The 13820-nt window shown below is 39.8% G+C and overlaps 1 protein-coding gene and 1 long non-coding RNA gene across 3 annotated transcripts; one reads left to right on the top strand and one right to left on the bottom strand.

Moving 5' to 3' along the window:
• Positions 1-3948: 3948 nt before the first annotated feature.
• Positions 3949-11908, top strand: LOC4333930 (phytochrome A-like). Of its 2 annotated transcripts, none has more exons than NM_001418596.1 (6): positions 3949-4189; positions 6777-8895; positions 9113-9929; positions 10211-10507; positions 10610-10827; positions 11551-11908. In NM_001418596.1, exons 2-5 carry the CDS (start codon positions 6831-6833, stop codon positions 10815-10817), a joined length of 3387 nt encoding a protein of 1128 aa, NP_001405525.1. In that variant the 5' UTR covers positions 3949-4189; positions 6777-6830; the 3' UTR covers positions 10818-10827; positions 11551-11908. The 2 variants fall into 2 exon arrangements, with proteins under 2 accessions (NP_001405525.1, NP_001405526.1); NM_001418597.1 differs by having other exon boundaries at positions 6774-8895.
• LOC4333929 (uncharacterized) lies at positions 11560-12843 on the bottom strand. Its single transcript, XR_003241211.2, has 2 exons — positions 12717-12843; positions 11560-12614 (listed from the first exon to the last, which is right to left on the bottom strand). It is a non-coding gene; the product is annotated as an uncharacterized lncRNA (long non-coding RNA).
• Positions 12844-13820: the final 977 nt, after the last annotated feature.

Genomic DNA, 13820 nt, shown 5'->3' with positions numbered 1-13820 from the left:
ACCTCTTTATCTTACGTCATCCACTACCATTTTCCCATCTTGGTGAAATGCCTTGGTGATGCGGTCGGCGGATTGCCTTCAAGAAACTCCTTGTACGACTCGAGGATATTAGCTTGCTGTGTCTTTGTGTACTCAATATTAAATAGGCGATACTGGATTCCCTCTCCCTTTTGTGAAGGTCAATTTATACTTTAGAACTATCCTTTGTTCACAAAGAACTTGAGGGCTCATTTTGGATATTATCTCAGGCGGTTCTAGATAGCTCCAAGTCGGACTATGGTCCTATTTGGGAAAGTTCAAAGATTCTGAAAAAATAATTAGTTGGTAGTAAGTCAGCTTCTAAAAATCTGAAAAAAGCTAGGAACCCTAATTTTTAGCTTCTAGTTTATTTTCTCGATTATATAACTACAACTTCTCATAAACTGGACTGTTTGAGGAGCTTTCAATTCTGATAGAAACTGCAACTGCCAAAATCTCTTCTAAACAAGCCCTATCTTTTCTTACCTAGTAGAACACTCATTCCTTATCTTCTCACGACTCTATTCCAGAATTTGTTTTTTAATAGAATTTGGTATACGATATTTCTAACTAAGATATGTGCACATACGTAGGGTATTGTATTAATACCTTCATTGCCAATAGGAGTGAGCCCCTGCTTGCTCCACTGTCTTCTAGAACCTTGATCCATGACTGCATGTATCTCCATTTCTGCGCTCACTTCATCATCGTGTTCCTACTCATTAAGGGTCCACTCCTCCTCAAGCATGTACAATGGCAAGCTATAAGCTAGCTATAACCACATATCGAGATGAAAAGAGAAGAGAGAGAAAAAGGCGGGCTGTAGATTTGTAGCCAGCTGCAACACGAACTCCAAAACGTTATGTGTGTATGAGAGGTGGGACCAGGTATTAATAATGTAGTACTCCCTCAGTCCCATATTATAAGGGATTTTAAGTTTTTGCTTGCAACGTTTGACCACTCGTCTTATTCAAAAAATTTTGAAATTATTATTTATTTTATTTGTGACTTACTTTATTATCTACAGTGCTTTAAGCACAACGTTTCGTTTTTTATATTTGCAAAAAAATTTGAATAAGACGAGTGGTCAAACGTTGCAAGCAAAAACTGAAAATCCCTTATATTGTGGAACAGAGTGAGTATATTTTTATAGTTAACTATTGTATGAATGTGTTATTATATTAGCTATAGATGATTTGAAGCTAGTAGTTGGCTATACTACTCCCTCCGTTTCGAAATGTTTGACAACGTTGACTTTTTAGCACATGTTTGACCGTTCGTCTTATTCAAAAACTTTTGTGAAATATGTAAAATTGCATGCCTACATGAAAATATATTTAACAATGAATCAAATGATATGAAAAGAATTAATAATTACCTAAATTTTTTGAATAAGACGAACGGTCAAACATGTGCTAAAAAGTCAACGGCGTCAAACATTTCGAAACGGAGTATTAAACTTGCTCTCACCAAGTCACCAGACTAAGAAAGGGGAAGAAAAGGCACGTGAGATTAACACACGGAGTTCACCTGTCAAGTGACCGAAAATTAATGGAACTATGTTTTTGTGATACTAGATTACTAATTGCTTAAAAAATGCATTATTTATTGAAACATCCATAAATCCTAGTGTTCTGTGATACTCATGCTATCTGGGGATTTTTTTTACAAAAGTTATTTAAAAATTATATCATAATAAAAGATTAGTTTCCATTGTATTTTTTTTTACTAGATTCATATGACCTTCCTCTCAGAATTCCCACAGGAGCTAGGATCAGATCACGCGATGAATTGTGCCTGATCCCAGTCTTCAAAAGCGGAAAAGAAAAAAAAGAAAAGCCAAACCCCGTTGCGAGCCGAAAGCATCCGAGAGCCCCAGACGCGGGGGCATGGGCGTTCACGTGCGGGTCACATGGCCATGTCCGCAAGTGGAAAGCCCCAAATACCAAACCCCTAGGAGGGCCACGGGTGCACTGTCACCCAAAAGTAGTAAGAAATTCTTTTGCAGTTAACGAAAAAGGAAGTCGAAAAAGAACCAAAGCCCAAAGAGCAAGTGCAACTCCAACTCTTGGCCACTGCTCCCTCGCTCTACTTAATTAAACCCCAATTAGATGATGGTGATAATGATGGCACTAACGCTAATCTCGATCTATAATCTAGTAATCTCTACTAACCCCGAGCTGTTCGTCCAATAGAGTATCATGGCCACTGGTGTACAGCTGCGTACTATTACTAAATTTGTAAGTTTGTTGGGAGTTTTTCTATGCGTTCTTCTGTCCCAATCAGCTTACGGATTGTGCTTAAAGAAGGGAGGAGTACTAGTTTACTACGCAGGCTATTGGGTTAAGCAGGACAGGTTAAACAGTTTTGCTAAGTCACTTTTTTTATTACGCGATTACATTTTTTTAGGAACTATTAAGTGATTATTACTAGGACTGAGAAAGGTAGACCCGTTGAGTTAGCTAGGATTTTGGACGTCATGCGAAAAAAACATATTAGTGCATAATTAATCGATTATTATTATAAACTTGGAAAAAATATATTTATTTTTTAAAAAATCACATGAAATACGCTATTTAATTGTTCAGGAAACGTGATTAAAAAAGAAGAAAGATACCGTTTACCGAACTCAGCCTAACTCTCTCTTGTATGTACTCCATGTTTCATATCTCTTTCTCATTAACTTTTCTATTTATGTGTGGAAGTTACACTAGCAATTTTTCCAAGGATTTTAAGTACATAAGCAAGTACTGAAGTTTCGTAAGATTTAAAAATCAGGCTATAAATATTTAAAATTTATATTACACTACATATAATTCATAGTGTAAATATATACAGAAATTTTGGTGTCCTTTAATAAAAACACGGTCATAAATATAACGGCCAATTTATTTGGTCTTATTGTTAAAAAATCCACGAAGTAAAAAAAAATCATCTTATTGATACATTTATTATCACGTAAAATGGTATTTTACACCTCACGTATCCATCTTGCAATGGTATTTTCTGAATTTTATTTTTCCTAATACAAACTTATTAGTATATTTTGAGATTGAACACGTCATCTACTACTTAAAAAAGTAATTAGGGTGTGTTTGGATAATGAAAAATAGGGAGTGGGATTGGGATTAGTAAATGAACGAAGGGTTAGGATTAAATGAAAGAGGGAGAATGAATGATTAAGATTTAAATATGTCTTTTGGTGGGTGGAAAATCATTTCCCTATCACATTAGCCAAACATTGCCTTAGTCATAGGTGAATAGATCCCACTGCAAGAAACTCAATCAGTTGATCTACGTTTATTTTACATGTTTTCTAAATTTTCCCTTTGTATTATTTATATATATATATATAGGACACTCATATGGGGCACCATGGTGCCCGGGCACCATGATATCAAATACACAAAATCACTCAAATTTTTCAAAATTTTCAAATTGTGAGTATATACCTAATTATAATAACTCGATTCATACCTATACCTATCAACAAAACAACTCAAATTTAACTTTATTTCACAATCCATGATTACATACCTAACTAATTATATGTATGGATGCTATATACCTAGAATCAAAATCTAACAAAAACAAGTTCAAATTCAGTTCAAACTTGCTTTGAACTAGTTAGTAAAGTAGCTAATGTTAATATCTAAGTAATTGAAAAAGTTTCATACTCATTTGAATTAGGTATATACTCAATTTCAACAATGGTGCCCGGGCACCATGGAGCACCAAACAAATTTAATATATATATATATATATATATATATATATATATATATATATATATATATATATATATATATATATATATATATATCTCCCTAGGTTAATTATTGGCGGTAATTAACTCCAGGTTGGCGTCGAGGTAAATCCGCGACACCTCACCTCCCCACGGCGACCCCATCCGCGCCGGCCGGTGATCGGGGTGATGGGGGAAGGATGGGGCCGGTGCGTGCGTGCGATGCGACGCGAGCCCCGGCCTAAGCACAGCACAGCTGACTAGCTGAGCCCCCACACCATCACAGGCTAGGCTATTTATTTATTCAGCTCGCCACTGCCACCCGAGTGCGGCTGCCTTGGCTTTGTCTCGTCTGCCTCCTCCTCTTCTTCCCGCACAGTCCACAGCTCCGCCACTACTGGAGCAGAGCTGAGCTGAGCCGAGCAGGTACCCCGGTCGATCCCTCCTCTTCCCCCATCTTTGCTGCTCTTCGCTTGTATGGTTGGATGCTGCCTTAGCTAGCATCATCTGCTGCTTGTTCGTTTCTTGGAGAGGAACGGGCTGTGCTGCCCTGTAGTGTGGTGTTCTCTTTCTCTGATGATTTTGGGGGGGACAAGAGATGTGGTGAGAGATGTTTGGGAGTTGGGGACTGGAGGGTGCTCTTGTTTAGTTCGTATTTTTTGTGATCAGGGCTTAGCATCTTTGAGATTAACAAAAAAACTTGAACTTGTATGCGAGTGTGATGAACTGATGATTGATGATTCAGAAATCCCCTTTCCTGGGGTTTGTGATGGATGGCAAGCAAAGAGGATAAAATTCGGTGCTTGTCTCTGTTGAGATGGGTTTTTTTAGGATTTGTTTAGTGGTGGATTTCTTGGACTTTGGGTGCCACTGGGTGGTTCTTGGTAGAGGGGGTACTGCTTCAGTGCTTCTATCCATGTGCCACGTCAGTGTCCACTGACTCACCCCCAAGCCTTGGTACAGGAAGAGGATAGGAACAAAGGTGAGGGGTAGTGGAAAGCAGCAGGAACAACTTGCTGATCCTGGAGAAGTGTGCTGTTGCAGAAATATTGAGAAGATTTAATCTGGCTTTGCTTAGTTGTTGTTTTTTATTGTCAGAAAAGCCATAACTCAAAATCCCCATATGTTGGGATAAAGAGAAAACAAAATGATGAGTTCAATTGAAAATGTTGCTACATAAGAGCCTACTATTGGAGGAGCGAGTAGTCCAAACTCCAAACGATGTTGCTCGTCCTGTTAAGGGGTTTTGCTCCAAATTTGGACTTGCAAACAAGTTAAGCCACAAGTTGTTTTTTTAGCCACTGTTGTATGCACAGCAAAGACTTATAAAACCTGTTTCAGTAATATAATAAGCGGCTTCAGTTTTTTTTTAGATAAGCGACTCTTTTATGCTTTCTATAAAACCTTCCAAATGATAAAAATGCACTTGATGCTGATCATTCGTATTAGTCCATCATACTAATTTCATGGACATGCTAAGTTCAGCTGTTTAGAGCAAGTCCGTCTTCTGTGATGTCTGTGAACTTCCATTCAGCTAAGATATTTCACCTTTTTATTAGTAACTACAACTGAATATGGTTTGTAGTTTCTTTTTGGTAAAAAATATAGTTCCATGAGATTTTTAGATAATGGGAAATCCGGGTCTTTGCATCAGCAGATATTACAACCCACCATTACAAAATTTGCAGCACGTCTGGCTGAAAGTAACAAACACCAAGAGGACAAGAAAACCATATGAAAACATTGACATAAGGACTAATTAAAAGAATCAGGAATCAATCATATTTCTAAATCTCCATCCATGGCGAAGATTTGCATGATCATTGTCTCAAAAGTCCGCCATGCAAACTGGATATTGTCCTTGTCCTCACACTTTTGCAACTGGTCCTAAAACTGATCCCAGTATGTGGCCCAGTATAGTACCTTCATATGAGATTTAGTTGGGGTTTTGGTCCATGAGACTAGTGAAAGTGCAGCCTCCGTGAGTCCAAGGTACCTTTGACGGCTTATTTCAATTATTATTTTAAATGAAACCCTTTAAAAATTATATTACTTTGGAGAATTTTTTTTCCCTAACAGATCTATTGTTGCTGTTTTTACAGCGCCAATCTAAATAGTTTTATGTATAGTGGTGAAAGACTCGAAGTTGTATTAGATTACCATTTACCATGCCCATGTCAGAGTGGCATACATGTGTTAACAGAGGGAATATTAGGCTGAAAAAGAGTAAATCTAAACATCAAACTAGCAGAATTTCCAAGCAATTATGCAGTTAGATACTAATAACATGTTTGTATCGAAACTAATATGCAACAGTGTTTCTTATGAAATAGCTCTAATATATATCCTATTAATCTCCCACACTATAATCTAGATCCACCACAATAAGTATAATGGATATGTTTTAGCGTTCCTCCAATCAACGTAGTAATTTATAGAATGTGGAAGCTTTCCTTTTATACTGTTTTTAGAATGTAAACTAGATTTCCTGCATTTCATGCCTTTGAAAATCTTAAAGACTGGCCATGTAATGCCAATGAAAATCAGATGAATGACAAATACAAAGTAGAGAATATCTTATCACAGATTAGTGAAGGAAATTCCTCAGAAAGGTTTTGGCTTTACAGGAGATGTCATGCTTATTTGCTAACACAAGTGCCTGCAGTTGTATTTGGAGAAACTTTAGTCCTCTAATGCTCTAAGATTTGTTGACCGTTCTTCAATAGCATCTTTAACATTGTATTATTTTACTTCGTCAACCGTTCTTACTTCATCCATCGAGTTCTAGCAGGGCTAACTTTTTATATTTCTCAAGCTCTTGAAAGACAAAAACATTTCTCTTTTCTGAACTGCTCAGGCAACAAGGAAGTCTAATCATGTGGTTTTAGGCATTGATCAAAGTTGATAGTCCACATTTATCCACTAGATTGAGGCATCTATTGATATTAGTGGATTGCTATACTTTTTTGTTTTACTGATTGATGTTTTCAACTTATATTATCTTGTTCAGCAGGAGTGGTATACAGCAGATAAGACTCTTGAGTGATTCAGGTAATCAAGGCAGAAGATGTCTTCTTCAAGACCTACTCAATGTTCCAGTTCATCCAGCAGGACCCGCCAAAGCTCCCGGGCAAGGATATTAGCACAAACAACTCTTGATGCTGAACTCAATGCTGAATATGAAGAATATGGCGACTCCTTTGATTACTCCAAATTGGTTGAAGCACAGAGAACTACTGGACCTGAGCAGCAAGCTCGTTCTGAGAAGGTCATAGCTTACTTGCATCACATTCAGAGAGCAAAGCTAATCCAACCATTTGGTTGCTTGTTGGCCCTTGATGAGAAGACCTTCAATGTTATAGCGCTCAGCGAGAATGCACCAGAGATGCTTACAACTGTCAGCCATGCAGTGCCAAGTGTTGATGATCCCCCAAAGCTACGCATTGGCACCAATGTATGGTCTCTTTTCACTGACCCAGGTGCCACAGCACTGCAGAAGGCACTGGGATTTGCTGATGTTTCCTTGCTGAACCCTATCCTAGTTCAATGCAAGACCTCAGGCAAGCCTTTCTATGCCATTGTTCATCGGGCAACTGGTTGTTTGGTGGTAGACTTTGAGCCTGTGAAACCTACAGAATTTCCAGCAACTGCCGCTGGGGCTTTGCAATCTTACAAACTTGCTGCCAAGGCAATCTCTAAGATCCAGTCACTGCCAGGTGGAAGCATGGAGGTGCTATGCAATACGGTGGTCAAGGAACTCTTTGACCTCACAGGATATGATAGAGTTATGGCTTATAAGTTCCATGAAGATGACCATGGTGAAGTCTTTGCTGAGATCACAAAGCCTGGTCTTGAACCTTATCTTGGCCTGCATTATCCAGCTACTGATATCCCTCAGGCAGCCAGGTTTCTTTTCATGAAGAACAAAGTCCGGATGATTTGTGATTGCCGTGCAAGATCTATCAAGATTATCGAAGATGAGTCGCTCCACTTGGATATTAGCTTATGTGGTTCAACACTGAGGGCACCACACAGTTGTCATCTTCAGTATATGGAGAACATGAACTCGATTGCATCCCTTGTCATGGCTGTTGTGGTTAATGAGAATGAGGATGATGATGAAGTTGGGGCTGATCAACCTGCACAACAGCAGAAGAGGAAGAAACTATGGGGACTCCTTGTTTGCCACCATGAGAGCCCCAGATATGTTCCTTTCCCATTGCGGTATGCCTGTGAGTTCTTAGCACAAGTGTTTGCTGTCCATGTTAACAAGGAGTTTGAATTAGAGAGGCAAGTACGCGAGAAAAGCATATTGAGGATGCAAACAATGCTCTCTGACATGCTTCTCAGGGAATCCTCTCCTCTGAGTATAGTATCAGGGACTCCCAACATCATGGACCTTGTGAAATGTGATGGTGCTGCTCTTTTGTATGGGGGAAAAGTGTGGCGGCTACAGAATGCTCCAACTGAGTCTCAGATACGTGATATTGCCTTCTGGCTGTCAGATGTCCACAGGGATTCCACTGGCCTGAGTACTGATAGCCTACATGATGCTGGATATCCAGGAGCTGCTGCTCTTGGTGATATGATTTGTGGAATGGCAGTAGCTAAAATAAATTCCAAGGATATCCTGTTCTGGTTCAGGTCACATACAGCTGCTGAAATCAGATGGGGAGGTGCAAAACATGATCCATCAGACAAGGATGACAGCAGAAGAATGCACCCTAGGCTGTCCTTCAAGGCATTCCTTGAGGTTGTCAAGATGAAGAGCTTGCCTTGGAATGACTATGAGATGGATGCTATTCACTCATTACAACTTATACTTAGAGGGACACTGAATGATGACATCAAGCCAACAAGGGCCGCTAGTTTAGATAATCAGGTTGGTGATCTCAAGCTTGATGGGCTTGCTGAATTGCAGGCAGTTACAAGTGAAATGGTTCGTCTCATGGAAACAGCAACTGTCCCAATCTTGGCTGTAGATAGCAATGGATTGGTCAATGGATGGAATCAGAAGGTTGCTGAGTTGACAGGGTTGAGAGTAGATGAGGCTATTGGAAGACACATACTTACCGTTGTAGAGGAATCTTCTGTACCAGTTGTCCAGAGGATGCTGTATTTAGCTTTGCAAGGTGGGTAAATTAGCTATAGTGGTTTTTGTCTATTCCCCCAGTATTTTTCAAGTTTCTGCTTATTTGGCAATTCGATTTATCAAAAAAACTTTGGGGTTGCTTTCTAATGTTCAATGCCTAGATATGCTACATTTGATTGTCATGCTCATACATTAATACTTGACATTCAGCTGCGTTGTGGGTTGATTGATTTCTAAACATTTCTTTGATTGATCAGGCAAAGAAGAGAAGGAAGTGAAATTTGAGGTGAAAACTCATGGCTCCAAGAGAGATGATGGCCCTGTTATCTTGGTTGTGAATGCCTGTGCCAGCCGGGACCTTCACGACCATGTTGTTGGTGTGTGCTTTGTTGCACAAGATATGACTGTTCATAAGTTGGTCATGGACAAATTTACTCGGGTTGAGGGAGACTACAAAGCAATTATTCACAATCCAAGCCCGCTTATTCCTCCCATATTTGGTGCTGACGAATTTGGATGGTGCTCTGAGTGGAATGCTGCCATGACGAAATTGACCGGGTGGCATAGAGATGAGGTGATCAATAAGATGCTTCTTGGTGAGGTGTTTGATAGCACCAACGCCTCCTGTCTTGTGAAGAATAAAGATGCATTTGTAAGTCTCTGCATTCTTATCAACAGTGCATTAGCTGGTGATGAAACAGAAAAGGCTCCATTCAGCTTCTTCGACCGGAACGGGAAGTATATCGAGTGCCTTCTTTCTGTTAACAGAAAAGTAAATGCAGATGGTGTCATCACTGGAGTATTTTGTTTCATTCAAGTTCCTAGTCATGAGCTGCAACATGCACTACATGTGCAGCAAGCCTCACAGCAGAATGCACTAACAAAGTTGAAAGCTTACTCCTACATGAGACATGCAATCAACAACCCTCTCTCAGGTATGCTTTACTCTAGGAAAGCACTGAAGAACACAGGTCTGAATGAAGAGCAGATGAAGGAGGTCAATGTTGCAGATAGTTGTCACCGCCAGCTGAATAAAATACTTTCTGACTTGGATCAAGATAGCGTCATGAACAAGTACTTTTCTTACCAAGTATTCTAAGTTACTCTCTTAGGCTCTTGTATTTACTTTCAGCTACCTTTGTTCTTCATCAATTGTCAGACCTAACAGGTCGATGGTGTTGCTCTTATAGTCTTATGTGTTTGTATTATCTTCAAGTGGTCAATTTTGCTCTCTCAAAATGAAAGAATTTGTTGCACCAAGTCCCAGTGGTTTTTTACTCATTACTCAGTACAAACCTTATATATATATTATTAGTTATTATCTTCAAACTAATTTCCTGCTGCTGTGTTCACAGGTCTAGTTGCTTGGATTTGGAGATGGTTGAGTTTGTATTGCAAGATGTGTTTGTGGCTGCTGTAAGTCAAGTACTCATAACTTGCCAGGGAAAAGGGATTAGAGTCTCTTGCAACCTACCGGAGAGATATATGAAGCAAACAGTCTACGGGGATGGTGTTCGACTACAGCAGATTCTCTCTGACTTCCTATTCGTCTCAGTGAAGTTCTCTCCTGTTGGGGGTTCTGTTGAGATCTCTTGTAGCCTGACCAAGAACAGCATTGGGGAAAACCTTCATCTCATAGACCTAGAACTTAGGTATGTTAGTCATGACATTTGCACGCTTACTCTTCTTTCTGTTAAGACAGTCTTGAAGTATAAAATGATGTGTATTAACTCTTGTGGATCAATGTTTTTCAGGATCAAGCACCAGGGCAAAGGAGTCCCAGCAGATCTGCTGTCACAAATGTACGAGGATGACAATAAGGAGCAGTCGGATGAAGGCATGAGTCTTGCGGTTTCTAGAAACCTGCTGAGGCTCATGAATGGCGATGTCCGACATATGAGGGAAGCTGGCATGTCAACCTTCATCCTCAGCGTCGAACTTGCTTCTGCTCCAGCAAAATAATCATGAAATGGTATGTGAAATTACTTAATTGACTGTTTAGGCTGCTCAGTTTGTTTTGCTTGAGACCCTGTTTAGATGGGACTAAAACTTTCAAGTCCCTATCACATCGGATGTTTGGACACTAATTATAAATATTAAACGTAGACTATTAATAAAACCCATCCATAATCTTGGACTAATTCGCGAGACGAATCTATTGAGCCTAATTAATCCATGATTAGCCTATGTGATGCTACAGTAAACATTCTCTAATTATGGATTAATTAGGCTTAAAAAATTTGTCTCGTGAATTAGCTTTCATTTATGTAATTAGTTTTGTAAGTAGTCTATATTTAATACTCTAAATTAGTGTCTAAATATAGGGACTAAAGTTAACCCGAGTCCACTGCTGAAACTGCGTCTTTTCCTGACTCGTGCTCTATTTAAGCGGCTACAAGAGTGCCTATAGAACCACCATGTCCTGTAGGCTTCGCTTCTTCCATTCTGATTTTTTTTAGCTACAAACATATTTTTCTACCATTTCTGAAATACATTGGCTTATGACATCCTCTTAATCTGTACACTTTGTCACTTGGTACAGATGACTAGCAAATATGATTTATCTAAATTGCTGTCCATTTTAGAGATAAAACTACAAACAATTGATTTCATATATTTATTTCTCTTGCGAACAACTTCCACTTTTTCAAAGTACCAGTGTGATACTTTTGCTAAAGAGTTGTGTTTTCTGCAGTTCGTTCGTATAGCCACGACGGTGGCTTGTGCTTAGGATTGGACGTACTTGCAGACTGAAGATTCACTGGCTGCAGATAAATGGTTGACTTTACAGATAAATGGTCGTATGGCACATTTGGTTATGTACTGTCGTCTTCTTCACCATGCTAATGTCAGTATGTGTAATCTTCTAAGTTGCAAATGCGTGCTGTTGCTCGCCTGAACTCATTAAGATTGGAAGTGAAAACACCAATCTGTAATATGCTGTATCTTGATGCTGAGAGCATTCAAGTTACTACTACATGAATAAAATATGGTTTGACTTTACTCACTAGTTCGAAAAGTAGAATCTAATAAAGCTTTTCTTACTTAGGGCCTGTTCTTGATTAAGGTACGGATTTCACATTGGTTTTCGTTAGCACGTTTTCTAAACCTGCTAAACGTCGTGTTTTTTGCACAAAAAAAAATCTATATAGAGATTGCTTTTAAGTTAAAATAATTAAAATTTTATTAATTATGCGCTAATCTTCAGTGAACTCAAATGGGGCCTGTAACTCAAATGGGACCTTTACAGGCCTAGTGCAACTAGGAAGTAAGGGCCTGGTTGTGGGAGCTTCTGGCAGCTGAAGATTCTTCTAGAAGAAGCTACTGCCAAAAGCTCTCCCCCCACCCCTCCCAAAAAAAACAGTTCTAATTTTCACTTAGTTTGAGAGAAACTGTAGCTGCAGAATCCAAAAAATGAATTAAAAGCTAGAAACAAGCTAGAAACTGGGTTTTTCAGCTTCCCTATCTTCTCTCCAGCTGTTTCTCAGAATATTAAACTTTACAAACAGGACCCAAAGCAGAATAGCAGATGTACCTGAAATTGAAATTTGGTGTCCCTCTTTTCTGCACTTGCTGTACGGTTGTCTGGTTGTACGGGTGAATGTTCATGAGCCAGCCACCTCCGTTGGCAGGCACCACTGGAACAACACTCGCTCAGCTGCCTCCTACTCCAGCCTGGATCTGGATGTGCTTGTAGCCCAGCCCTTTTTTTTTTCCTCGATGATCCCTCTGTTTCTCTTTGCTGTCAAACTGCTGGATCTGTGCAGAGAAATTAGGTAAGGGAACAGATGAATGGATAGATGATCAGGACAGATGAATCCCTGCAGAATCGCGACGCGACGCGGGGCAAAAGTGTCTCACTCGAAACGGTAATTAACAATCCCGGAGCCGGAAGGCGACGTGCGCCGCGGGCGGTAGGGGTAGGGCCGGCGATCGCCGTCGGTCGAGCCACGTACATGGGGCGCCGCGCCGGCCGAGGAGGCAGGGCAGGAGGGAAGGAGGGGGAAATGTGAAAAGGAAAAGGCAGAGGCGGCGCGTCCGATGCTCCTTCCTTGGCCAAACCGCACCACCACACCCCTCTCCTCGCGCCAAGCGCGCCACGCCCCTCTCGTTTTGGGCCCGAGGAGGGCCAGGGCTTTTCTTAGCCCGCGCCTGTTCATGCAGGAGTGCCAGGCGGCCCGGCCCGGTGCTATGCAGTACTCACGGATGATCGAGTGTTTAAACTATTAGGGTGCATTTGAAGGAAAAAAAAAGGTGTCTTTAAAAAATTTATAGAAAAAATGTTTTAAAAACATATTAATCCATTATTAAAATTAAAAATAATTCATACTCAATTAACCATGTGTTGATGATTCATCTCCTCTCAAACACAACTCTAATAAGCAAGGTGCCCGTGAGTGCATCTTAGGCCTCATTCACTTTGTAATGCCATCGTACGAGCTAGTTTGTCCAAGAAATACCATTGTTGTCGGGTTTCCATCTATTTTTCTACGTTAACCCTATCACATTCTTACATGGAAACACATGGTGAAATGGATGGAACCCTGATGATGATGGCATTTCTAAGATAAGTTTGTTGGTGCGATGATATTTTTTGGAATAGAGCCATTATCAGTAGTATTTGTTGTATTTTCTCTAAATTGAAATGCCTATCACTGATGTTAGCACTACGTGCTGAAACCAGGGCATGAAATTTCGCCGCCCTCCCGAAATGCTCATATCTCGCCCCGAAACTTTCAGTTTTTTACAATTTTTTGCGAATTTGGTAAAATTTTATTCAAATCCATTCAAAATCAGTCAAAATTTCAAAAAATGACGTATGAAAAAAATCCAAAATTTCTAAAAATTCGGAAATTTCGGTTCTTTCGCCTCCCCCCGGGCAGAAACCCTAGTTTCAAAATTTGAAACCCCGGCTAAAACAAACCTCTTATTCTATTAACATGAAATAGTAAAGAATTTTTTATA

Source organism: Oryza sativa, chromosome 3, assembly GCF_034140825.1.
Source record: "Oryza sativa Japonica Group chromosome 3, ASM3414082v1".
NCBI lineage: Eukaryota > Viridiplantae > Streptophyta > Magnoliopsida > Poales > Poaceae > Oryza > Oryza sativa.
Note: the sequence above shows the minus strand (reverse complement) of the source record. Positions and strands in the feature narration are given on the sequence as shown.